Source organism: Simochromis diagramma, unplaced genomic scaffold (genome assembly GCF_900408965.1).
Source record: "Simochromis diagramma unplaced genomic scaffold, fSimDia1.1 OVJJ01000343.1, whole genome shotgun sequence".
Lineage (NCBI taxonomy): Eukaryota > Metazoa > Chordata > Actinopteri > Cichliformes > Cichlidae > Simochromis > Simochromis diagramma.
In genome coordinates this window covers 8573527-8597610 of record NW_024386831.1, presented here as the reverse complement: position 1 = coordinate 8597610, position 24084 = coordinate 8573527, and the positions used below count along the sequence as shown (strand labels likewise).

At 45.2% G+C, this 24084-nt stretch overlaps 4 protein-coding genes across 8 annotated transcripts; 3 read left to right on the top strand and 1 right to left on the bottom strand.

The window, feature by feature from the left end:
* The first annotated feature begins 1588 nt into the window (after positions 1-1588).
* Positions 1589-4702, top strand: LOC120731061 (granzyme B-like). The gene is made up of 5 exons (XM_040027823.1): positions 1589-3185; positions 3321-3465; positions 3645-3792; positions 3965-4219; positions 4316-4702. The coding sequence occupies exons 1-5, from the start codon at positions 3140-3142 to the stop codon at positions 4466-4468; spliced, it is 747 nt and encodes a 248-aa protein (XP_039883757.1). The 5' UTR covers positions 1589-3139; the 3' UTR covers positions 4469-4702.
* A 5251-nt stretch (positions 4703-9953) lies between these two features.
* On the top strand, positions 9954-11685 carry LOC120731059 (granzyme B-like). The gene is made up of 5 exons (XM_040027822.1): positions 9954-10192; positions 10328-10472; positions 10813-10960; positions 11057-11317; positions 11434-11685. The coding sequence occupies exons 1-5, from the start codon at positions 10147-10149 to the stop codon at positions 11590-11592; spliced, it is 759 nt and encodes a 252-aa protein (XP_039883756.1). The 5' UTR covers positions 9954-10146; the 3' UTR covers positions 11593-11685.
* On the bottom strand, positions 11351-14898 carry rabl3 (RAB, member of RAS oncogene family-like 3). 2 transcript variants are annotated; one of them, XM_040027825.1, is made up of 8 exons: positions 14773-14898; positions 14049-14140; positions 13501-13630; positions 13300-13414; positions 13055-13205; positions 12604-12675; positions 11937-11975; positions 11351-11845 (listed from the first exon to the last, which is right to left on the bottom strand). In XM_040027825.1, exons 1-8 carry the CDS (start codon positions 14816-14818, stop codon positions 11789-11791), a joined length of 702 nt encoding a protein of 233 aa, XP_039883759.1. In that variant the 5' UTR covers positions 14819-14898; the 3' UTR covers positions 11351-11788. The 2 variants fall into 2 exon arrangements, with proteins under 2 accessions (XP_039883759.1, XP_039883758.1); XM_040027824.1 differs by lacking the exon at positions 14773-14898 and adding an exon at positions 14294-14736.
* Positions 14139-23620, top strand: gtf2e1 (general transcription factor IIE, polypeptide 1, alpha). 4 transcript variants are annotated; one of them, XM_040027817.1, is made up of 6 exons: positions 14139-14364; positions 15587-15898; positions 16008-16165; positions 19330-19525; positions 19704-19933; positions 22535-23620. In XM_040027817.1, the coding sequence occupies exons 2-6, from the start codon at positions 15609-15611 to the stop codon at positions 22978-22980; spliced, it is 1320 nt and encodes a 439-aa protein (XP_039883751.1). In that variant the 5' UTR covers positions 14139-14364; positions 15587-15608; the 3' UTR covers positions 22981-23620. The 4 variants fall into 4 exon arrangements, with proteins under 4 accessions (XP_039883751.1, XP_039883752.1, XP_039883750.1 ...); XM_040027818.1 differs by lacking the exon at positions 14139-14364 and adding an exon at positions 14938-15055; XM_040027816.1 differs by lacking the exon at positions 14139-14364 and adding an exon at positions 14939-15070.
* Positions 23621-24084: the final 464 nt, after the last annotated feature.

Here is a 24084-nt window from a genome sequence, read left to right as displayed (position 1 = left end):
TGTGACCTGCTCACCAAAAGGGTCATAAAGGCAGGAAGTTTGCTAAACAAGAAAACAGAACCCTCACATAGGATGTGCCTGTAATAAAACACTACAGCCTCCCCCACGTTCAACAGGCTGGGGAGGGGTCAGAAACAAAGGAATGTCTTTGATCCTACAGTTTGAACCAAGACTTACACATTTAAGTAACACAATGACAACATTTAACAATTTCAACCTAACAGTCACAAACTTCATTAATATAACTGTGGATCATATTTGACCTAAATGTTTGGGTCTTGTGATTTTAAGCATGCAGGTTCCATTATATAAACACTCCAGTGCAGGTGTATATATAGTATATACATGTACACATCCCCATATGTATATATAGTATGTATGTATGTAGGTCCAGTGTAAATAAAAACCAGTTCATCTGGTTCTGCTCCCAGCTCTAACATGTACATAACAAATACACAGTACATATAGTTACAGTTATAGAAGTTACAGCATATATAAACATACCTGTTTATTTCATAATCACATGAAAGCAGGGACCTCACAGCACAAGCATTACTCACAGCCTGTTGTAAGATCGTGGTGTACATTGTTATTAGGGGTGCAACGATACACAAAATTCACGGTTCGGTTCGATACTTTGGTGTCACGGTTCAATATTTTTTCGATACAAAAAAATGTTCATGATTTTTTAATTTGTCATTTATTAAAATTATAAATATATATTTTAACTCAAGAGTACAGTTTTTAAATTTAATGTTGCTGAAACAACAAAGTAATAAAAAATAAATCTATCTGATGGAGAAATCAGTCATCTTTCGAACATAGAGTTTATTACAGAGAAATGTCTCTTTCAAAATAAAAGCTGTACTATACGCTTCTTCTGGGCTATATTCTCAGCAGCATATTAAACATATCAGGTCCCCATAAGGAGAATCCTGTGCTAACGGCTGTCTAAATGACTCGGGTAAAGTTTGTAGCATGCGTGCTTGTTGTTTTTGTCTGCTTCCACTTGTCTTTGCACTAGGATGCTGTCGGAGTAAATGTGCAGTCATATTCGTTGTGTTCCCACTAGTGCTGTCAGCGTTAATCTGAAATGACGTTAACGCCACAACACGGCAAATCTCCGTTAACGAGCTACCGCGGATCGCCCCGTGCGTGGGGCTGGACGGCCAACACGTTAACGAGCTAACTGCGTTAACGCACTAGCTCCCACCCATGTAATTGAGGATTGCGTGGCACATCCGACATACTGTTTTACTTTAGTCCATGACGCGCTTACCTTCAGGGTCATACGTCACATGAAGACCAAAATAGTTCCAAAGGCCAGATCTGAATGAGGGTGGGGGAGGTTCAACTTTGCCATGTTGCAACGAGCTTAGTTTCTGTCTCGCTAGCTTGCCCTGCGCTCAATGGATCTGTGTTCCACTACTCCGCCTAGGCTGCACTGTCGAGCGCAGATCCACTGAGCGCTCAACACAGACAGCATCGTCAGAAGGAAAGTTGATAAAATGAATAAAAAATGTTGTATTGTTCGATACTTATGCGTACCGAACCGAAAGCACTGTATCGAACGGTTCAATATCGATACGAGTATCGTTGCACCCCTAATTGTTATATATAGTATGTTTTTTATTTTTATTAATAAAAAACATCAAGAAGTCACACGCAAAAGGAGACCAGACCACGGGACATGTTTAAACGAGGTGGTCAGAAGTTTCTGCACGGATCTAGATTATTTATCTAGATTATTTATATCAAAACAGACAGAACGTCATGTTTTCACCCAAAACAACAGATCAAAGCGTCACATCAGCCAGAAGCTGACGATCAATCATGACAAAGCAGCTCATTATAAGCTGTAGATTCAAACTGCTCTTCATATTTTTGTCCAGCAGAGGTCAGCAGAGAGGACTGCGTTGGAAAGCTTTGAGTAATGAACCATTTTTCAATAAAAGCTTCACAAAACATCATAAAACGAACACACAGAACACAGGGAAGCACAAACACGACGCCTGAGTGAGGACAGAGGAAAACTGAGACAATATAAGGACATAAAGGTGAATAGGGAGGGTGGAAGGGATCATATATGACAGCACAATACACGAGGAGGGGCAGTGTAAACAGGAAAGAGAGACGAGACGCAAGGATGCGACACAGGACAGGAAACCTGGGCTGGGAGTAACTTAGAAGGAAAAAACACAACTAAACTAAAAAGTACGTACAAAAAACGAAACCATTACAACACAAAGACATCAGAAACACCATAAACTCAACATGCAGACACGCCTCACACCTCTACCAGCAACCGCCCAGTCTCACTCACTAACGTCGAGCAAACATTAGAAAAAAACACTCCAGTTTGAATATATCCTGACCAATCAGATTTGCTGATCACTATTACTTTTCCTTTGGAGCTCACCTGGTTTGTAGCTCTGACAGCGCTCATCTTGGTCCTCGTTGCACCGAGGAGAAAAAGTTAAAATGCAGCCAAAGCTGCACAAACACGAGGTCAAATGATTGATCACTTACATGTTAAACAAGCCTGGAAAGAAAATAGGAAATAGACCTGCAAAGACATCAAGCAATCACCTCTTAGGTCACCAAGCTCAGTAAAATTCTTCAGTAAGTTTTTTCATTTAAAAACTTTAAAGTATACACTAGCTTCTCAGAACTGTAACATTTTATTTGAGCAAGCTTTGGAGTGTGTAAGGCTCATGGTGAGAGGTGTGATCACCTTTGTGTGCACTGTGGTTAATATGACCTACATACACATTTTCCATCCAGTTATTTAGCGCCACCCCTGTAGCCGTGGATACAAGCAGCACAAGTGTAGAAAATGTGTGTGTCAGGGGGCATCAGGTAGCATTTCATTCAGTTCAGTCATATTTACATAGTAACAAATCACAACAGCAGTTTCTTCCAGGCTCTTTGTATCATCCTGAAAACAGAAATAATGTTCTGCTGGTAAATGATTGGAGGTGTGTGATGCACCACCACCTGTTACATGCAGCGGTGCAGACAAAGGTGTGATATCCGTGCAGAAACTTCTGACCACAAAGTTTCTGTTGTGGGAGGCGTGTTATAAAAAGAGACGTGTGGAGTGGGGGGGTCACTGCAAGCCTGCAGCGTCTGTCCCACCATGATCTGCTGCATCCTTTACGTCTTTCTGCAAATCTCCCTCACAGGTAAGAAGACTGGCAGAGTTTCAATGACAGGATATTTTAGACCTGTGCTGAAATACAGTTTCCCACTTCTTTAAAGGCCAAAATGAAGAATTTTCTGTGGTCGCTGTTTTGATTTGACCTTTGCTCTCCTGTAAGGGGCTGCTGAGAGCGGCATAGTCGGTGGCAGGGAGGCAAAGCCCCACTCCAGACCGTACATGGTGTCAGTCCAGTATCGGGGAGTACATTCATGTGGAGGGATCCTTATTCAGAGGGACTTTGTTCTGACTGCAGCTCACTGCAAGTACGCTTTTTATATGGTATATATATATATAACTGTTTTTGTCTAACGGTGTTGGAGCGCTGCAACACACTGAGAAGACTGCATGGACCTTCATTTGTGTCGATATTATGATTCACACCATCTGTAGTATCAGTGTGACTGCAGACGCTTCTTTGAACATTGTGTTTCTTGTTGTTCAGACATGAGACCTGGGGTTCTTGCACCGTGGTGCTCGGAGCACACGACATCACCAAGAAAGAGAGAACTCAGCAACGCATCGAAGTGGACGAGTATTTCGCTCATCCAGAGTTCACTGGACAATACGAATATGACATCATGTTACTGAAGGTAAAACTAAGAGTGTTTAAAGCTTCATAATAAAATGAATATTTAGGCTAACCTCACTGTGAAGCACTGTTGGCAGTATATCTGTCACGCTGCATTATGCAGTGAGGTAGGAGATATTATTTTAACCTAAAATCAGGAAGTAACTGCTCTCTCAAACACACTGTGTCCACAGTTGAAAAAGAAAGCCAAACTCAGTAAGAACGTGAAGACCATCGGCCTGCCTAAAGGAAAAACATCAGCTAACATGAAATGTGCTGTGGCAGGCTGGGGATGGACTACAGCTCATGACTGTCCCTCAAATGTGTTAAAGGAAGCCACAGAGAACATAGAGGCCACGTCTAACTGTGAAAACATTTGGCAACAATATTTTAATTCTGATCACATGATTTGCACCAACTTTACCAAAAAGAGTGGAGGCATCTGCCGGGTATGTCACATGTGAAGCAGACTAACTACTGAACATTTAGTGATGAATAATAACTGCTACTGACTGAGGGAAGTTTTTCTGTTGCCTGTTTTGTAGGGAGACTCTGGTGGACCACTCATCTGCAAGAATAAGCTTCAAGGTGTAACAGCTTACACCTCACCAGAGGACTGCACTGATCTCAGCTACCCCCACGTGTTCACTAAAGTCCGTTTCTTCATCCCCTGGATCAAGGAAACAATGAAAAAATAAAGGATTTTTTTTCAGGCGTTAGAGTTTCAACATGGTTAATGTGAAACGTCTGTATGTTTGAATAAAAAAGAAGAAGTTTCCTGAATGACCGAGAGAAGTGAAACTGAACCAATGTTGTGTTGGTAAAACAAACCAATCATTTCAGTGCTTTAACTGTAGTTTTGTCACAGCTGAACTGAGGTGAACTAAACTCGGTTCTCTTGTTAACGACTAAATAATAAAGCTTGAAACATTTTTGGCCTCTCAGAATCTCTTTTTTAAATTGTTTTTTAAAATAAAATAAGTTCAACATTTCAGAGACTCTTGTCACGACTCTTTTTCCCTTTGCTCTGCTCACCACACTTTAGATGGGCGAGCGTGCATGTGCGTCTTTGTGTCGTTTATGTGTGTGTGTGCACGGCCGGGCCTGGTTCTGAGGCTGGCTGAGCCCTGCAGGGTGGGCCCTGTGGGGCTGAATCAATGGCAGCATTGATCTTCGCACAGAATATCAAAGAACCATTAAAAGTGTTCATATTTTTCTTTTTTGTTCTTAAATTAATTGATTTTTAACATGTTGTTTTTTAAATTTTATTTTCTTCTTTATACATTTTTCATCCACATTTTCACAGTGTTGTTCAGATTTTGCAGATTTTTCTTTTTCGGGTAGTTTTTACCAGCCGACCATTAAACGTGTTAAAGCCTTTGAGTTTGTCAGTGCTGAACAAGGTCAGAGGAAAAGAACAGGAGAACCTGGGATCACACCTCGGATACGGAACAATTCAAAACTGGGAAACATGTGAAAGCAAGCAGACAATAACACACACATGAGAAACTAACAGTGTGGTTGGATAAATGAAAGAAGGTAAGGCCTTCCAGGCCGGGACACACCGACACTAAACTGAATGAAAACAAAACTGTGACACAAACAAAATGGAAAATAGATTTTTAAAAACACAAACCCTAACCAAAAACAAAGATGTGGTGAAGAGGGATGGATGGCAGAAGGTGGACTAACAAACTGAGGGACACTGTGATTCCAGGGAGGACTGTCTGCAGGTTTTCCAACACTAAATCCAGAATCCTGGAGACAGGAGACAGACAAAGGGCCTATTAGAGGACGCCGGGCCCTCAGGAAGTTGTTGTGGATGTTTATGACATATACACCTGTGTGCACCAGACATATACTCACATATACACTATGTAATCATATATACTCGTATCCTCTCTCTGTACATCTGCACTGGAGTGTTTATATAAATGGAACCACACTGATAAGCTTTTAACCTGCATGTTTAAAAACCCTAAGATCCACATCTTTAGATCAAATATTATTCACAAGTATGGGCTGGGCTGCAGCTGGGAGCCTCTCTGCTGCCAGCAGGTGGTGAAGCATCCATCTCTACCCCATAAAGTAAACACACTTTGCCTGAGAGTCCACCTGGGACACTTTTTTCCATCTGCAGTTGCCAAAACTGTGAAAAACCCTTCTTTAACGGGTATAGTAGCCCACCCCTGACAGCGAACCCGACAAAGCTGTCAGGAAGAGGAATTGTTTTCTCTTTGCTGTATGTTTGATAGTTTTCCAGAGTTCTGGTCTTAAAACTGTCAAAAAAGACCCAAATAGATGATTGATGTTGGGAACAGCTCGGAGAGTGATGGATGTGCCAGAAGGTTATGTAACACCAGGGACGGAGATTTAATCAGAACAAAGTGCAAAATTGACAATTGACTGGGGCTCGCTTCACTTTGCTTTTCTGCTATTATTTCTCTGTAAATGTACGTTTCTGCTGTTCATGTGCTTTTGTGTATTAAACTCATTTACAAGAATTCTAATCTTTTCCAGAGGATCTTTTTAAATACACTGAAAAAAGTTGGATCACCACATCGTTGGTGGGATAAGGTTATCGGGATGGCTTCAAAATTTGTGACCACAAAGTCTGTTTCTGATTGTTCGGAGACATTCACACCAGTCGTCTGCTGCAGGTCGTTTTGCCGGGCTCTGGTACCTCCTCCTTGATCCTGAGATTGTGCTGAGAGACGCCGTAAACCTGGGAATGGCACGTGTTGATGTGTCATCTTGGAGCAGTCGGACCACCCTCTGTAGGGTCCAGGTACCAGCAGTGACACTGACCCCAGCAAAACTTGTGCATTTGGATCAGGTGCAGTGTTGAGGTTTGACCTGTGGATGGCGCCACACTGACACCGCCCGGAGGAAGAGGAGCAGTGTCGCTGCTGAAAGTGCTCAACATCTTCCTCCCACTGATGGGTAAAGGCTCTGTCTGTCTGTGGGTGTCATGTTCCTGGAGCATGCATGTCCACCCACACATCACTGAACTTTTCCTTAGAATCAAACTAATAACTGTTTGCAGAAAACGCCTCCAATTCCACGGAAACCACAAATACTCGTCACAATTTTATGGCTTTTCTGTGGAAATATATAATTTTCAAGTAATTTAAAGCTAAATTATTGAAAACAATATAGTTTACTAAAGAAATGACTATTATGTATATATATTAAACACAGATAGATAGATAGATAGATAGATAGATAGATAGATAGATAGATAGATAGATAGATAGATAGATAGATAGATAGATAGATAGATAGATAGATAGATCTCCTGCATCCAGCATCAGCGCTCATTATGTTCTGTATATTCATGTCCATCTCACATCACTGACATTTTTCTTTAGAAACAACAAGCGAGCTCCGGAGAGAATAGAGTGGCACAAATGTGTGTAAGGTTCACAGTGAGAGGTGTGATCACCTTTGTGTGCACTGTGGTTAATTTGGCCTTGACACACACTTTCCATTCGGTTATTTACCACCAACCCAGACGGCTTACTTTAAAGCACATGCAGTCAACAGGCAGCCGATGAGACAAACCCTCAGGACCAATGTTCAGGGTCTCATAAAACCACAGACAGTATAAAATATATTGTGTTTATATATAATTGAAAATATGAATATATGATACCTGGCAACTTGAACAACCACGGCAGAACAAGGCTAACGGCCAGATTAAAACACTGCACTCCCAGACTACTGCGGCCACTGACGACGTATCAGGTCTCACTCAGTCATGCCAATCGACTGGAGAGGCTGGTGAGCTCCTACGCGAGCACGTGGCTCGGACTTCCCAAATGCCTCAGCAGTGTTGGACTCTATACTGTCATTGCCTATCACTAGTCTGGTAGAGGACATTAAATGTGCAAAAGTGAGGCTTGAGATGTCACTTACGGCCTCCCGAGACCCCGGCCACATCTGTGCTACAGGCCAAATCTGCTCTTCACCGTCGTGACGTGGTGGGTCACGTCCAGCAGGGCAGAGGAGGATTTGGTCTTGGAGCAGTAACACCTCGGTGGCAACAGGCATCTGTAACCGAAGGTTGAAAAATGGTGGTGGAGGAGGTGCGTCGGCAGGAGGAAACAGCCAGACATGCCAGAGCCGTAGCGCTGGCCAAGCAGGGTCGCTGGATGAACTGGGAGAGTGTGGGAAAGAGGAAACTCTCATGGAGTGAAATCTGGGGAATGGAGTCTAATAGACTACGTTTCATCCAAGCGACATACGATGTGCTGCCTTCCCCAATGAATCTGCAGCTGTGGTTTGGAAAGGACCCATCCTGCCCCCTGTGTACAGTCTTTATAGTTATCCTGGTCACGTGCATCTGTTGCTGCCTTCCCTGTATCAGATGGCTAACCGAGAGGGTGTTAGTAAGGGCCATGGACACGGGACTGGAAGGCCCCGCGCCCATGATGCCGTTGTTGGAGGTGAGATCAGCTGAGCTGGCAGGGGAGTAGCAGCGTCAGCTGTAGTGTGACCTTCTTCAAAGGTGGAGAATATATCATGAAGTAATATTTTAGCAAAGGCCATATTAATCCAGCTGCTAATGAAATGTGCAGGATTATAGGGTATTACCAGAAGTGTTTTGCTTGTAACAGTGCACACGTCTGCCCAGTGACAGTCAGAGTAAGATGTAAGAAAACACATTCTCTAGTGCTTATTGGCTGTGGATTTTGTTTTTCCGTGATAAACTGTATCAGAGGTTATTGCAATGCTTAGCCAGACTGAAACTGTGCAGAACTGGAGGCTTTGTGCAGACCTGCAGAGAACGTTGCCTATTTTTACTTTGCTAAAAGAGAATAAGAGGAAACAGATTGGGGGTGAAAGAGCATTGAGACTGTAAGTGAAGTGCAAACATGAGTGCCTTAGAAGGGGTTGAACTTAACTGTCACTGTTGCAGGATAATATACTTTGCTTATGCAGACAGGGCAGGTTTAGCCCTTCAGGCCTTTAAAATAGTGGAGCCTGTGTGCTTCCTCTATGGAGATCGACACAGAAGGTGGTGTTGTGTACATCCCCCCATGCATGTGCTTAATAAATCATTGTTGGTGACTGGACCTGCTCTGAGTTTTGGTTGTTCTTTCTCAGCACATCAAGAAAGAATCGGGACACCAGCCACACTCAAGCACATGTTGGTTGGTTGTAGGACTAGCCTTACTCAGAGCAGATCCACATGGAGACACAACCAGGTCCTCAGGTGTGTAGCCGAGAAAGCTGAGCGCAAAAGAAAATCCATCATTGCTCAACCTTTCACCAACCAAGAGGAGCGTCAGTATCCATAAGCATTTGTCTTTTGTTAAAAAGGGCTGACATCACTTGTGCAGCTAAGGCAGTCAGCTAACCGCGAGACACACCCAGGATTGATCAACCCGTGGTGGGCCTGCCTCAACAGGGGGCTTCAAAATCATAGAAAGCCCAACACTAGAATTTTCACTCTTCTCCCCTCTGCTCCTCCCTTTTTCTGGGAAGCAGAGGGGAGGTAGAGCGTACAGCAGGATCCGGCAGGAGGTGTGGGATGCCAGATCAGGCGCCCCCCTTCCGGCTCTCCTCGCTCCTATCTTGTCTCTTTTGTCTTACTTCTTGCTATCACCTTTTCTATCCCTTTGAAGAAGTGAGGCTCTTTAAATATGAAAGAGATAAGTAGAACTTTTGTGGTGAATTGATAAAATAAACTGTAGAAAACTAAACAGCAGAAAGAAGAAGAGAAATAACATTATAACATAAACCAGTGACACACTCCGGGGCCTGATCAACCCTGGCAGGGCCTCCTTGGGTGAGTGTCTAGTGATAATGGCCAAAACACCCGAGGAATCCAACGTCCACTGCTGACGATGTGTCCTAAAATTTTAATATTACAATCCAGACTAGATTCCTAATCTCTAAACCCAACCAAGGAAGGTAAAGAGAAACTAAAAACTGGCAGAACCGCTTGTGATAAAAGACCGAAACAGCCTGTGAAGTTGAGGCACACAACGATGTCCCGCTGGTAAAGTTTCCTCATAGCAGCAATCCCTCAAGACCTTCTGTATATGAAGCAATGCATCGTAACATTTCGTCCTTTTATTGAATCGTGTTTAGATATATTTATATACATAATTGAAAATATGAATTAATAATAATAATAATAAATGAATGATCCAGACTCTAATTCATCCTGAAAACAGAAATAATGTTCTGCTGGTAAATGATTGGAGGTGTGTGATGCACCACCACCTGTTACATGCAGCGGTGCAGACAAAGGTGTGATATCCGTGCAGAAACTTCTGACCACAAAGTTTCTGTTGTGGGAGGCGTGTTATAAAAAGAGACGTGTGGAGTGGGGGGGTCACTGCAAGCCTGCAGCGTCTGTCCCACCATGATCTGCTGCATCCTTTACATCTTTCTGCAAATCTCCCTCACAGGTAAGAAGACTGGCAGAGTTTCAATGACAGGATATTTTAGACCTGTGCTGAAATACAGTTTCCCACTTCTTTAAAGGCCAAAATGAAGAATTTTCTGTGGTCGCTGTTTTGATTTGACCTTTGCTCTCCTGTAAGGGGCTGCTGAGAGCGGCATAGTCGGTGGCAGGGAGGCAAAGCCCCACTCCAGACCGTACATGGTGTCAGTCCAGTATCGGGGAGTACATTCATGTGGAGGGATCCTTATTCAGAGGGACTTTGTTCTGACTGCAGCTCACTGCAAGTACGCTTTTTATATGGTATATATATATATAACTGTTTTTAAAAAAGGATGTTATTTTAGCTGCTGCTGTTCTATCAGCAGTCACTATGATAAAACTGTATCACAGCTGAGCTGTGATACTGCGGACACACCATCAAGTTACATATAAATGAGTGGAAGGTGTTTGTGTGGGGTGATGGGCCACCACAGTTTTCCTGGGAGTCATTTTTCTAACGGTGGAGCGCTGCAACACACTGAGAAGACTGCATGGACCTTCATTTGTGTCGATATTATGATTCACACCATCCGTAGTATCAGTGTGACTGCAGACGCTTCTTTGAACTTTGTGTTTCTTGTTCAGAAATGAGACCTGGGGTTCTTGCACCGTGGTGCTCGGAGCACACGACATCACCAAGAAAGAGAGAACTCAGCAACGCATCGAAGTGGACGAGTATTTCGCTCATCCAGAGTTCACTGGGAACTTAAACAATGACATCATGTTACTGAAGGTAAAGTGAAAAAGTTTAAAGTGACCTGATTCCCTGTGCACTGGGTTCATGTGTTGAACTGATGCAGGAGCAACTTTCACTGATTCTCTTTGACAGTTGAAGAAGAACGCCACGCTGAATAAGTACGTGAGGACCATAGGACTGCCTAAGAAGAACGGGGAAACACCCGCCAACATTAAATGTGCTGTGGCCGGCTGGGGACTAACCAGAGCTAATGGATCTCGTTCAAATGTCCTTAAAGAAGCCACAGAGAAGATGCAGTTCAGCACTGAGTGCAAACACATTTGGCAAAAACACTTTAACTCTGGTCACATGATATGCACCAAGTTTACCAGACGGGACGGAGGTGTTTGCCAGGTAACGAAATAACAAAAGCAGCCCAGCAGCTAATAACTCAAATACAGGTTTAGTCTTTTATTCATGTAAAATGTGCAACCTTTACACAGATCGCTCAATCAAGTCTTTCTTTGTAGGGAGACTCCGGTGGGCCACTTATCTGCAACACAAAGCCTCAGGGTATAACAGCCTTCACCTGGGCAGAGGACTGCAATAATCCACAGTACCCGCATGTCTATACTAAAGTCAGCTCCTTCATCCCGTGGATCAAGCAAACAATGGAGGAGCAGGAATGATGCACGAGTCAGAGGAGCAGTAAAGCATATGTTCTAAAAACGTGTGGTCTCATTCATGATGGTGTAATAAAAAGCTCAAAGCGTGCCTCTTCATTCTGTCCTCAGCACCTTCTTCACATGTCATTTCCAGCTTTTATAAACTTTTCTAGATTCACTTCCAGCGCGTGTCTGAGTGGGCGGGGTCTGATCACAGGTCTCAGTCATAGTGCAAACTTTTGAAGTTGAACCGTTTTCTGTCTGTGAAGCCAGTCATCTGCAGAGAAAGTGGGAAACAGGTCACCTTCAACCTTTTACCAAAACTGTTACGACTCTGACTGGACAGAAAAAAGAGAAAACAAACTGACCTGACTGGGATCTCTGGTGAAATATCTTTTCTCTATTACCTGTTGAAAGGTTTAATACGAGTCAGAACACACGTACACGTCAAGAGAAAGGACTCCCATTAATGTGAGACATTTATCCTCCAGGTCTATGATTCAAAATAAACGTGAAGCCCAAATGATGTTTGTCCCTGTTTGACAGCTCTCGATAAATCCACACGTGTAACCGCAGCACAAAGACGGAGGTGCACACACGCGTGTGATGCTGCGTCCACACTAATGCATTTTCGTTTGAAAACGCAACCTCGTATCTCCGTTTTGGCCTCCCGTCCACACTGAGACGCACACATTTGAAAACAGAGACTTTCTAAAATGATGACGCATGTTAGTCATGTGATGCAGTCATGTGACTAATTAAACAAAGATAGCAACAAAGAATTCTTTAATTCTCACTCACTGTTGCAACTTTGTACTTTTGTGTTACTCGCAGCAACAACTCCACCTCATTGTGAGTCCATTTAAAAAACTCGCTGCTTTTCCACCACATTTTGCCGCGACGTTTCGAAGAGCCGGAACGGCGTTTTCATCGGAAAACATTCCCCCCTAACCCTAATCTATCTGGGCTAGTGTGGACGCAGCCTGAGTCACGGCCTGCCTGACAGACCGCAGTGACGCAGCTCACAGCTCTCACCTTGTCAAAGAACCTGCTGAGTTTCACAGCGTTTGAGGTGCCTGCAGCCAGGTATCTGGGGTTGGTGCAGTCCTGGGAAAACAACACAACACCAAAAGCGTTCAGCTCCCGCAGTGAAACTGACCACAGCAGCTTCCACATGTTTTATTTTAGGCTGGAGGACCAGACACAGGACAGAGAGGAGCTTACTGATGCTGTGATGTTTATGATACATGTGTTGTTTTTATTGTTGTGAACTAGGATTTGTTTTTGTATATTACTGACTGAAAAACGTAGGTGGTGTGTGAGTGTGTGAATCGCCGCTTTATTTTCATCATTAGTCTAGTTTCCTTGTTTATGAGTGTTAAACATGAGTTGTGCTTTATGTGAGAGATAAACAATGAATGAAACGGATTCATTGGTTTAAAGGAGCTGAAGCTGAGAGCTCGTAGAGCAGAGTGAGGCGACTTACAAGATTGATTTCTTCTGCATTGAAGTCTTCGGACAAGAAAGCCGTCCGAGTGAGGACTTCACTGCGCTTGTTTTCTGGAATTTGGTCAAACTTGGTCCCGATCAACAGCAAAGGCACCGGATTCTCTGCAAACTGCTCTCTGTCATAGTCGCTGCAGTCAAATATCGAAGCTTCCACATTAGCCATGTTTTCTGTTTATTATTCTGAATGAAGACGGGCGATGTCAAACACACAGATCTGCTCACCCGTTTGAAACGATGACTCCAGTTGGAGAGGAATCCTTATTCAAAGCTTCCAGTGACCAACGGTACAGATTCTGAGAGGACTTCTTATTGGTCAGATCGTGGACCAATATAATTCCTAAAAGAACCCAAACATGAAGAGCATGTCTCAATAACACGTCACTGATGAAATCAATGCTTTCAGATCTGTCTATAAGTGTTTACCGTTAACAGAGTTGTAGAAGACTGCTCTCGTGCTTTTGACGCTGCTGGCGCTGCCAACGGATCCTCCAACATCCCAGAGTTCAATGTAGAAGGTTTTCTCCTCTGGGGTTCCCTCCTTATAGTCTTGAACCTGGAGTAGAATAATTATTTCGACATCAATAGCTCATCTGGCGCCATCTCACTCTTACCTCTCTGCACATGCCTAAACCATCCCAGCCTCGTCCCTCTGATGGACTCATTTCTAAACCTGTCCATCCCGGTCACTCCCACCGAACACCTGAACACCTTCAGCTCTACCTCCTATCTTTTTGTCAGTCACCAAACTATACATCATAGCAGGCCTCATTACCTGCCCTCTCACTCTTGCTGCTATCCTTCTGTCACAGATCACCCCTGACACCCTGGTATTTAAACCCGTGCACCTGTTCCTTTCAGGTTCACCGTTACACCTGTCTCCCTCTCGTTAGTGTGTTCTGTCGTGTTTTATACGAGTTTAAAATAAAAGGCCAGCAGGGCTTTGTAAAGTAGAAGATGCTGGACCTGCTTACCCGCACATCTACAGAGCAGCCAACAGTCCACGATGGATTTCCCAAAACTTGATTCTGACATAGCAGATGGACCAAGGAAGACTTGCCAACCCCTGCAAAGAGCACAAAATGATACTGGATAAAAGGAGCTGGTGCAAAGCACAGCAGTGACTGCAGGGTTAAACGTTTTTGTGTAGCTGATCGATATTAATGGATTTAAATTATGAATAGACTCTACAGCTGCTGCTGACTGGAAGACAACTGAACTCCACCGAAACATCGAGTCAGTTTACGACAGACTCGGCTTCCAGCAGAGCACATCTCCGGAACAACATCAGTGAGTATCCGTAATGATCTGTAGGGTGTGGCTCTCTGATTCGGCAAAACGTGCTTCTGTGAAATTTAAACTCTTGATGTGGAATCGTTTCACACCCAAACACTCTTCTTACATCCACCTGCCGCAAAGTGACCGATGTAAAAATGACGGGCATTAAAATTCAGCGTCGCTCGCCGATGTACCTTTATTGTGAAAATTACCCGTGAGGTTAGACATGACAGGTGTGTTACGTGATGTTTATCCGTAGCTTTAACTGCCACAGCAGCAAACTGACCACAGCGTCGGTCTCCTACTTAAAGATTAAGAGTTTTATAAGTGAGCGAGTTCCGTTCAGAATAAGCAAGTGTCCTTATAAATAAGAGCAGACAGTAGTAAAGGTTTTGCTTGTGAAAATAGTTCATAACTCACCGGAATCTCCCAAAACCAACACTTTTACCCTGTCAAGAGAGGCCATTTTTTGATAGACGCGATCAGGAAGTAAACAGTGTTCTTAAAACCACGCCCCATGAAAACAAAGCCATGCTATTCGCCAATATGCCCGTCACTCAAGCGTCTTCGCTTCTATGGGTGCAGTTTAGTGCAGCCGGGCCAACATTTCAGTTGGCCCGGGTTTATTTTTCATTTCCGGGGTCGTCGTCTCAAAATAAGAAGTGAAGCATGTTGGCTAACCCAGCAGCTAAAGGACCGTGACGTGCGTTTGTGTTCAGTGAGTTTTAGCGGTGTTTTTGTGAGTTAACGTCGGTGTGTGTGTGTGTGTGTGACTCTGAGATGACTGTTGGCACATAAACAATAACCGGTAAGGGTCGCGTTAACGCCTGCCGGGTTTCTGCAGGCGAACTCAGTGTTAGCGCTTAATTTAAATAAAAGTAACTTCATCGAGCTTTTATTAAAGATAAAGTGTGAAATAATAAGATGACCGGTAAACGATTAACACGCCGTCTTTCTATTGTAGTGTATTACCTTAAAATGTACAATAACACCGGTCAACCGGATGCATTATGTTTTAGTCTTTGTTTGGATCTAAGCTAAGCTACGCTAGCTGTGATTGATGATTTGACATCGATAACGCGGCCGGGATTTTTCTCCTACTGGGTTAATGTGGTCTAGTATACCTTACACTTCCCTCTTAAATTTAAAGTTTTATACTTGGATAACTCTTCTGGCCCTGCTCCTCATCCCTGCCTTCCTGATGTTCTCCCCGCTGTCGCACTCTGCCCTGCAGCTCTTTCTCTCCAGACCCAAAGATGATTGAACCAGCGGTACTGACCGAGGTCCCCGCAGCTCTGAAGCGGCTGGCCAAGCAGGTCGTGAGGGGTTTTTATGGTCTGGAGCATGCTTTGGCGCTGGATGTGCTGATCCGTAACCCATGTGTGCGTGAGGAGGACATGCTGGAGCTGCTCAAGTATGACCGCAAGCAGCTGCGCTCAGTACTCAATACCCTAAAAGCAGACAAGTTTGTGAAGTGCCGCATGAGGGTGGAGACGGCGCCCGATGGCAAGACAACGAGACACAACTACTACTTCATTAATTACAGGTTTAAATCTCTGCTGTGTGTGTGTGTGTGTGTGTGTGTGTGTGTGTGTGTGTGTGTGTGTTGGACACTTTAGACTCAGTAGTCTTATTTCTGTCTTACATCTTTTTAGGGTACTGGTCAATGTGGTCAAGTATAAACTGGATCACATGCGACGACGCATTGAGACAGATGAGCGAGACTCCACCAACCGCGCTTCCTTCCGGTGTCCCTGCTGCTTCTCCACCTTCACCGACCTCGAGGCCAACCAACTCTTCGACCCTATGACAGGTAAAGGTGCAGACCAGTGCTGCTATACTGTAATATTCAACACGCTTGGATTTTTGAAAGCATTCTGGCAGTTTGACGGGACTTTAGTCCAGCTTTTATGGGATGAATAATTAATTAGAAGCTTCTTTACCGCGGGCGGGGAGAGTTCATATATATTTAAATAGCATGCTGCGTGCACAGAGAAACTTGTCGTTTTCTGAGTATTTGGTGCAGGTGGACGGCTCAAAATGGTGAGCGTGGTGCCTCAGCTTTGGCTCTTTCCCGTAGATCTTCACTGAGTCTTAAACCCTTTGGTTTGGAGCAAGGCCCCACATATTTCTGCTCCTCAGTAGTTTGTTTTTAAAACCAAGCATAAAGTAACTGAACTCGACGTGCAGTGTCAGTGGGAGGGAGGAGGACACTCTTCATCTTTTTTTTTAAAAAAATCAATAGATGCAGAACTTTCTCCCTCTGTGGACGTGTTTGCCCCTCTGTGATTATCCTAACCTGGTAAATCTGGCTCTCAGTTTATCTGGAAAATGTTTGGAGATATAATATGTGGGGAAAGCGAGGCAGGCGCTCACGACTGGCAGTGATTCACAGTGGATGTACAGAAATGAGTGTGTCAAAGTTAAATGAAGACTTCAGTATTTTTGATGCAAGGATCACTTTGTGATCTGATGTGTTGTTTTTTGTTTGCACTTCCATTATGTTGTGTGCTCCTCAGTTCACCTCTAGATGGCAGTAACAGCACATACAGGATACATTTAATGACAATTCCTCCTAATGAAACTATAGTGTGAACAAACAGGATCGTGTACGTTACAGTGATAGAAGCATGATTTTTGTTCATTGTCCATTTAATGCAGAGTTACTTCTAAAGCTGTGTGTGTGTGTGTGTGTGTGCGCGCGTGCGTGTGTGTGTGTGCACTTTGTTAGCAGCGCTACGTGGACATGAAAAAACTGCCATTGAAGCTAATGACGTGTACGTGGCTTTGTATAAGCTCCAAGTCGTACGCTAACATTCTGCCATGTTAAAGTTCACTTTAAATGTCTGTTATTTGAATAAGGATGACTCATAAGCCTCATACATACTTGCATATGCTGCATAATGATGAGCTCTGAATGACACAGACCAAACGTGGGTGACCATGAAACAGTTTGTGCACTTTAAAAACGCAGAATCTTCACTTTTACATCAGATTTAAATAGTTGGTAATCAATGACTTACAGCGGCCATGATGATGTCAGTACGCGCCCGTACCCGAACATTTGCTGTCTCCCTGCAGTCACAGTGGAGCCACTCTCACTTTGCTGTTGGAGCTCGGTGCAGATATCCAGCAGGATTTTATTTCTGATCTGATGTTTTAAAGTGCTTCCTTTCCGAGCAGTGCACATTACTGTATTACACAGGATGCAATGCATTTTGGGAAAATGGCCTCTCTTTGAATTTGGTTTTAGAGAAATTGAAGCAACATCCCCAGAACTGATGATCACTGAAATGGGTTGTATGTGTGTTTGCTAAAATCCATCCATTCTCGTTCGCTTATCCTTGTCAGGGTCACAGGGGGGTGGAGCCTATCCCAGCTGTCATAGGGCGAGAGGCGGGGTACACCCCGGACAGGTCGGCAGTCTGTCGCAGGGCCAACATGTACATTAAAAATCCTGATTTGCATTAGAAACGTTGTCCACGTTGCGCTCTCTCTGCAAAGGTTTGTATTTGTTTGTGAGCCGTTTTCATTCATAAACTGCGGCAGCTTTAAGCTGTGACACCACGCTGACTGCCTGCCAGGGTCGGGGCTGACTGCCAACCATCCGGCTCGGCTTCTAGGACTCACACAGGAGTGGTCAACAAATCATTAAAGATGGTTTCTCATTTTCAGTGAATACTTCTGTCCAGTACTTGTGGTTTACTGGGATAAATGTTGTAAATAGTTGATGTTGTTGGCTGTCAGGTTGATTCACTGTAGAATCACTATGTTAAAATGTGGGTGTGTTTAAATGATCGAGCTCTAAGAAAAGACACAAATGGGACAGAATAGATGTGCAGTCTGGTCACTCTGGATAAATGAGCCATCGGTGTGTTTGTGATGACACGCCTCACGGTTCCTCTGCACCGCTTCCTGTCCCTGCTGCTTTGCCTCGGTCAGGGTTCAGCCTTCGGGTACCTGCAGCTCTGCTGGTAGTTTGATGGGCTGGTTTTGTCGGGCCAGCAACACTCAGCGTAACCTCACGAGGATCGGACACGACACTGCTGGTCTTCCAGCTCGTTCTGACCCACAAAGGAGAGCCGAAGCCCTGCAGCTCTGTTTTCACAGCGCGCCGTGAATGTTGTAACACGTGATCTTTTTTCACTCACTCCACCTGACGTGCTCATTCCTCACCTTCGGCCAACATGTTCTCCACCTCTGTACAGAAAAAGCAGAATGTTTCAGGCTGAGCCAGAGACCAGTGCCAGACCATTATGAACGTATTAATCATATTTACGTGATTTACTTTGTAATGATTTTTTCCAGTAATCTCAGCTTGGTGCCGCTTGGCACACATCGAGGATAAATAAGATCTTAATGAGGTATTTACCACTTTAATCTTAAATGCACAAACAACAGTTTGTACATTAATGAGACGCTGTTGCCTTTCAGTTGTTGAGCAGCCTCAGCTGAAACTGTTCACTTCATTTGCATTAATCTGGAGGTGCTTTAGTTGTAATAGTAGTTTTCAGGGGTCTGTGGGGTTTTGTCCTCTCATACACATAAAGCAGGCGTGAGCTCTGCGCTGCTGCTGGCACGGCTCGGTTACTGAAGCTGAAATCAGCCAGAGAAGCAGATGGTCGAAGCGTGCCCTTCTCTTAATGGTAGGAAGCAAGTGTGGTGTGCACAGCATACAGTTTCCCTCGCAGACGTTTCCTGTTTAATGTAAGAGTCTCTGTCAGCGCTCTTATTCCTGTTGTGTCGACACAACCACGCCCAGCCTCCATGAAGACCAAGCCTGACCCCGATTGGTTATAAATCACCAAAATCAGAGCACCAATGGCACCAATGGCAACCAGCAGGTTCACTTCCTGTGATATATCAGCTGGTATGTAAAGTAGTTGGAGCCTAAACTTCTCTGCTGGCTTGTATTGCAGGCTTCGGTCCATGCAGCGCCCTGTAGGCAGGTCTGTAATGATTGTTTTTCACCTGCAGGTACATTTCGCTGTACCTTCTGCCAGACGGAGGTAGAAGAGGATGAGTCGGTCTGTCCTGACGCCAGGACGCTCGTGGCGCGCTTCAACGAGCAGATCGAGCCCATCTACGTGCTGCTCCGTGAAACCGAGGACGTGAACTTGTCCCATGAGCTGCTGGAGCCTGAGCCTGCTGAGATTCCTGCTCTCAAACAGAGGTCAGTCTGCCTCGCAGCATCGCACTCGTCCGAACAGCTCACCGCAGTTAGCGGTTACGCTGTGGTGAGCTGTTGTCTGTAGCCACAGGAGGAACCGAAACGAGTGAACTGGGCACATTTTTCAGACTTAATCGTGTTAACTTAGCTGTAAATATTATTCGCTGACTCTTTCCTCCAGCCGAGAACGTGCTGCAGCATCAGGAGCAGCGAGCGGCCCGCACCGCGAAGCCTGGTCGAACAAAGGATCGACTTACGCTGATCTGTACACCCAGAACGTGGTCATCAACATGGACCAGGAGGAGCAGCAGAAACAGGCCGGCGACAGCAAGGCGCCAAAGGAGAGGCCGGTGTGGCTGACTCAGAGCACCGTACAGGGCGCTTACAACGAGCCGGACGTCCTCAAGAACCGTAAGTACAGCGCTGTCACTGCAGCCACTCCCAGCTACAGCAACGAGTCTGTGACATCTCTGTGATGGTTGCGTTTCATTTGTAGCTCAGTCATTATATTCAGACACACTAAACATAAACAGATACTGTTTAGACCGTGTGTCCAGCTCCAGGCCTGGAGGGCCGGTGTCCTGCAGGTTTAGATGTGTCCTTGATCCAACACAGCTGATTTAAATGGCTGAGTGACCTCCTCAACATGTCGTGAAGTTCTCCAGAGGCCTGGTAATGAACTAATCATGTGATTCAGGTGTGTTGACCCAGAGTGAGATCTAAAAGCTGCAGGACACCGATCTCATCTTTGTCTCTTGTGTAGAGTTTGTTAAAAAGATCAAATTTAAACGTCTTCACTAAATACAATAACATTTGAAAATGGACTCACAGAGTGGGATGAAAAACGTCTCCAGAATGTGCAGCTCGTTATTGAAGATGAATGAATGTAATCGTACTCTAAAGCACTGCAATCTCCGACTCCGTGAATTAGTTTAAGTTTAATTCAGCGTGAATTTCCTCCCAGACTCGGCGGCTGTTTATGTGATCGTTAATCATGAATGATGTTTCTCGTCCTCAGAGGGTTTGGTGTTTCAGGAGCGGGTAGCTTGGATGCTGCTGTAGAGAGCGCCGTTTTTGTGCTTTTCATCTCAGTCGGTGCTCAGTCTGTAGCTGGAACAGGTTATTACAGGTCAGCCAGGTTACCTCCATCTGTCAGAGCAGCCCTTCAACAAGTTTTCTTCTAATGACATTGGATCCTTACCCAAGGGCATGCAGCAATCAGACCTGGCCAGAGTACCACTGAGCCATAATTGCTTAATTGGAATAATCAGGGCTTGATTAGTGAGTGGCTGAGGCAGGATCACTCATAATAGAATCATTCTTATGGAAATTACAAATTAGACATGTGGGTTGTGTTTTTGTCACAGGTGTGTCTCTGCATCCGTCGGAGTGTTTCATGGTTCATCTGCCTGCAGGTTTTACCCTGTGCTTAAATCCTGAGCGTGCATCGAGCTGTAAACGTGTTTCATGAACTGGTTTACTGAAAGACGAAAGGGCCTGACTCCAGCTCATAAATACAACTTATTCATTTGAATGTGTAAAGAAAAACCCAAATTCTGATACGATGCATGAAAAAACAGAAGATGTGGAGCTTCTTTGTCCTCGGCTGCTGAGAGGGAACGAGCGCGTCTTCTGTGCTTGCTGGTGGGGATGTGCACCTTGGCTGTTCTGATGATTTCAGTCAAGCGTGCGGAGCTTCAGCTGGTGAAAACTGAACACCGGTGTCGGAGGCTGTGCACCTGTGGGTGCAGGCTCTAAAGATGGAGCAGCTCTTTCAGCCCACACTCACTGGCTGACGTCACCCGCTCTGCCTGCTTTGACATCAGCGGGGATGTGGCCACATCTACATAAAGTCAGGCTGGGCTCGAGCTCGCACGCCGAAACTGAAACGGTACGCTACCGTTCGTTAGAGAGCTCCGAGGGCTTGCCTGGGGGCAACTGCCAGGCTTTTAGCACTGTGCCGGTTGAAACGCTAAGATGACGTTAAGCCAGGTGGTGGTTGGCATAGCAACTGCAGTTTAATGTCCACCCACTTTGAAGTTATCGCGCTGGATGTGTGGCAGAGACGGGAGTTGTGTCAGTGCAGCTGACTGCGCACTGCTAATTTCAGAGGCTCGTCTGAGCTTATTTCAGCAAGTTGGGAGGAAGTAGGAGAAGAAATTACCACTCGTGGTTTCCCGCCTCTCTGATAGGCTCCGCTGATCCTCAGCCAATGTTTCTGTTCATCTAGTTTCCCATCTGTGTAGACCAATCACAGAGCACGTACCTACCCTGGAACAGGTATCGATAAAGAAACATGTTTCTAAGAACTTACTCACTCACTCTGAAGCCAACACATTGCTTTTAAAATGGCCTGTATTTATATAGCGCTTTACTCGTCCCTAAGGACCCCAAAGCGCTTTACACATCCATTCATCCACACACTGGTGATGGCAGCTACATTGTAGCCACAGCCGCCCTGGGGCGCACTGACAGAGGCGAGGCTGCCGGACACTGGCGCCACCGGGCCCTCTGACCACCACCAGTAGACAACGGGTGAAGTGTCTTGCCCAAGGACACAACGACCGAGACTGTCCGAGCCGGGGCTCAAACCGGCAACCTTCCGATTACAAGATGAACTGCCAGCTCTTGAGCCACGATCGCCCCCTATTTAAAACCTGTTTAAAACAGATTAATGTCGTTATCGGTCGTTCTTGGAGATGTCACGTTTATGTGTTGCAGCTGTTTGTCCCAGGCCACGCCTTCTTTTTGCTTTGCTGTGATGAAACATGGCAGCACTGAATGTCTGCCAAGAAACAGTGCAGGTGCTGTGTCATCCAGCCTACGCTCCAGTGAGATGTCCTGGATTGGTTAGAAGTTGCATCATGTGATCAGATGATAAATCTCGACCCCATGGTTACCTTACCACATGACACGGATGCAGAATAACAGGGTTGAAGAGCAGAGCTGTGTTGAAGTTGTGAGTTAAGCTAAAAATGAGAATGTGATCTAATCTCAATGTGGTTTTCACAGGTGGTGACGTACCTGGAGCCCAGGATGGAGCGCCTGGTCCAGGCACCAGTCAGGTAGATGAAAACGAGGAAGTGATGCGCGCGCTGCTAATCCACGAGAAGAGGAGTGTTGCAGGCGCCGGTGCAGGCGGAGCGAGCGCCGCTGCGAGGGCTCTCACCTCTGCCAACGCCAGTGACTCAGACAGCGACACCAGCGAGTCGGACGACGACTCGCCCCCGGGTCCTCCTCCTGCCGCGGCCGCGCAGCATCGGGGCCAAGAGGAGGATGATGAGGATGACAATGAATTTGAGGAAGTGGGCGATGAGCCCACGGTGATGGTGGGAGGCCGGCCCTTCTCGTACAGAGAGGTGAGCCAGAGGCCAGAGCTGGTGGAGCAGATGTCTGCACAGGAGAAGGAGGCCTACATCGAGATGGGCCAGAACCTGTACCAGGACATGTTCTTCTGAACCAGTCGGTCACAGCGTGGGTTCACTCTGCTGTGTCAGTGGGCATGTCTGTGCACACAGCTCGTTTAATCATGCTGCTCAAGTATTCAGCCTGCTTCAGCGTTCTTCGTTCCATTAATGAGGACGTACTCCGACAGTGTTGCCCCCCGTGTAGTATTCTGTCCCAAGTATTTTTAAATCTCCGCCCTACAACCCCAGAAGGAGCTGTCTAGCTGCACAGTGCCAACTGTTTTGTCTTTAGTTTGAATCTTGTTGCCTGTTTCTTTTATGTCCCGTTTAAATGTATCAGGGTGTTTTACTCAGTAAATTTCAGCGCTCAGTTTCGTGGACGAGGAAAATAGATTTCTGCAAACAAGCACATGCAGCAGTGAGCTTGGAGAACTGGTAGAGGTGCTGGAGCTGCACACTGATGGAGAACTGAAGAACCTGCGAGGACGAAGCAGCTGGCTTTACGTTCTGTGATTTACTTCTTCTTTTTGTCTGAAACAAGTTAACAGACGGGACGTTTAAAAACTGGTCTCAGGCAGACGGAGCATGTGGCTAACAGGGAAACATTGCTTCTTTGGAGCAGTCTGTAATAAAAAGATACTGTGGTGAAGGAGGAGAGTCTTTATACCATAAACATACTTTTTGACCATCATGTTGTTCCTGTGTACTGTCACCAGGGGCGGTGTCATCACTGTGGTGTTTCTCAACGTCTTTAGGCTCAGTGCTTCCAGCTCTGAGCGTTTCACATGTCATACTCAGAATGATCCCTGTGAGTGTCGCCTACTCCAGCCAGTGACCGTATCAGATGACAAACTTCTGTAAAGGTCATAAAACTTGAACGGCAAACTGCAAAAATGCCACAAAGAAAAGCGACTAACAATCTTCTGCAGTGTTAATCTTGGGTTTTACATGTTCCAGCTTGTTACTGTTGCAGAGGCTAAAAACGAGAAGTGGGCGTCGACAGAGGAAACGTTTTATTTGATTTATTCTGTGTTGCCGTAGCTGCAGTTTCAGCAGAGGCTCAGCAGCAGGTAAGAATAAAGCTTCTTCATCACCAAGTGGAAACGTGCACTTTGCACACCTGTCACTCTACCTGGGCTTCGGTGGTTTTAATAA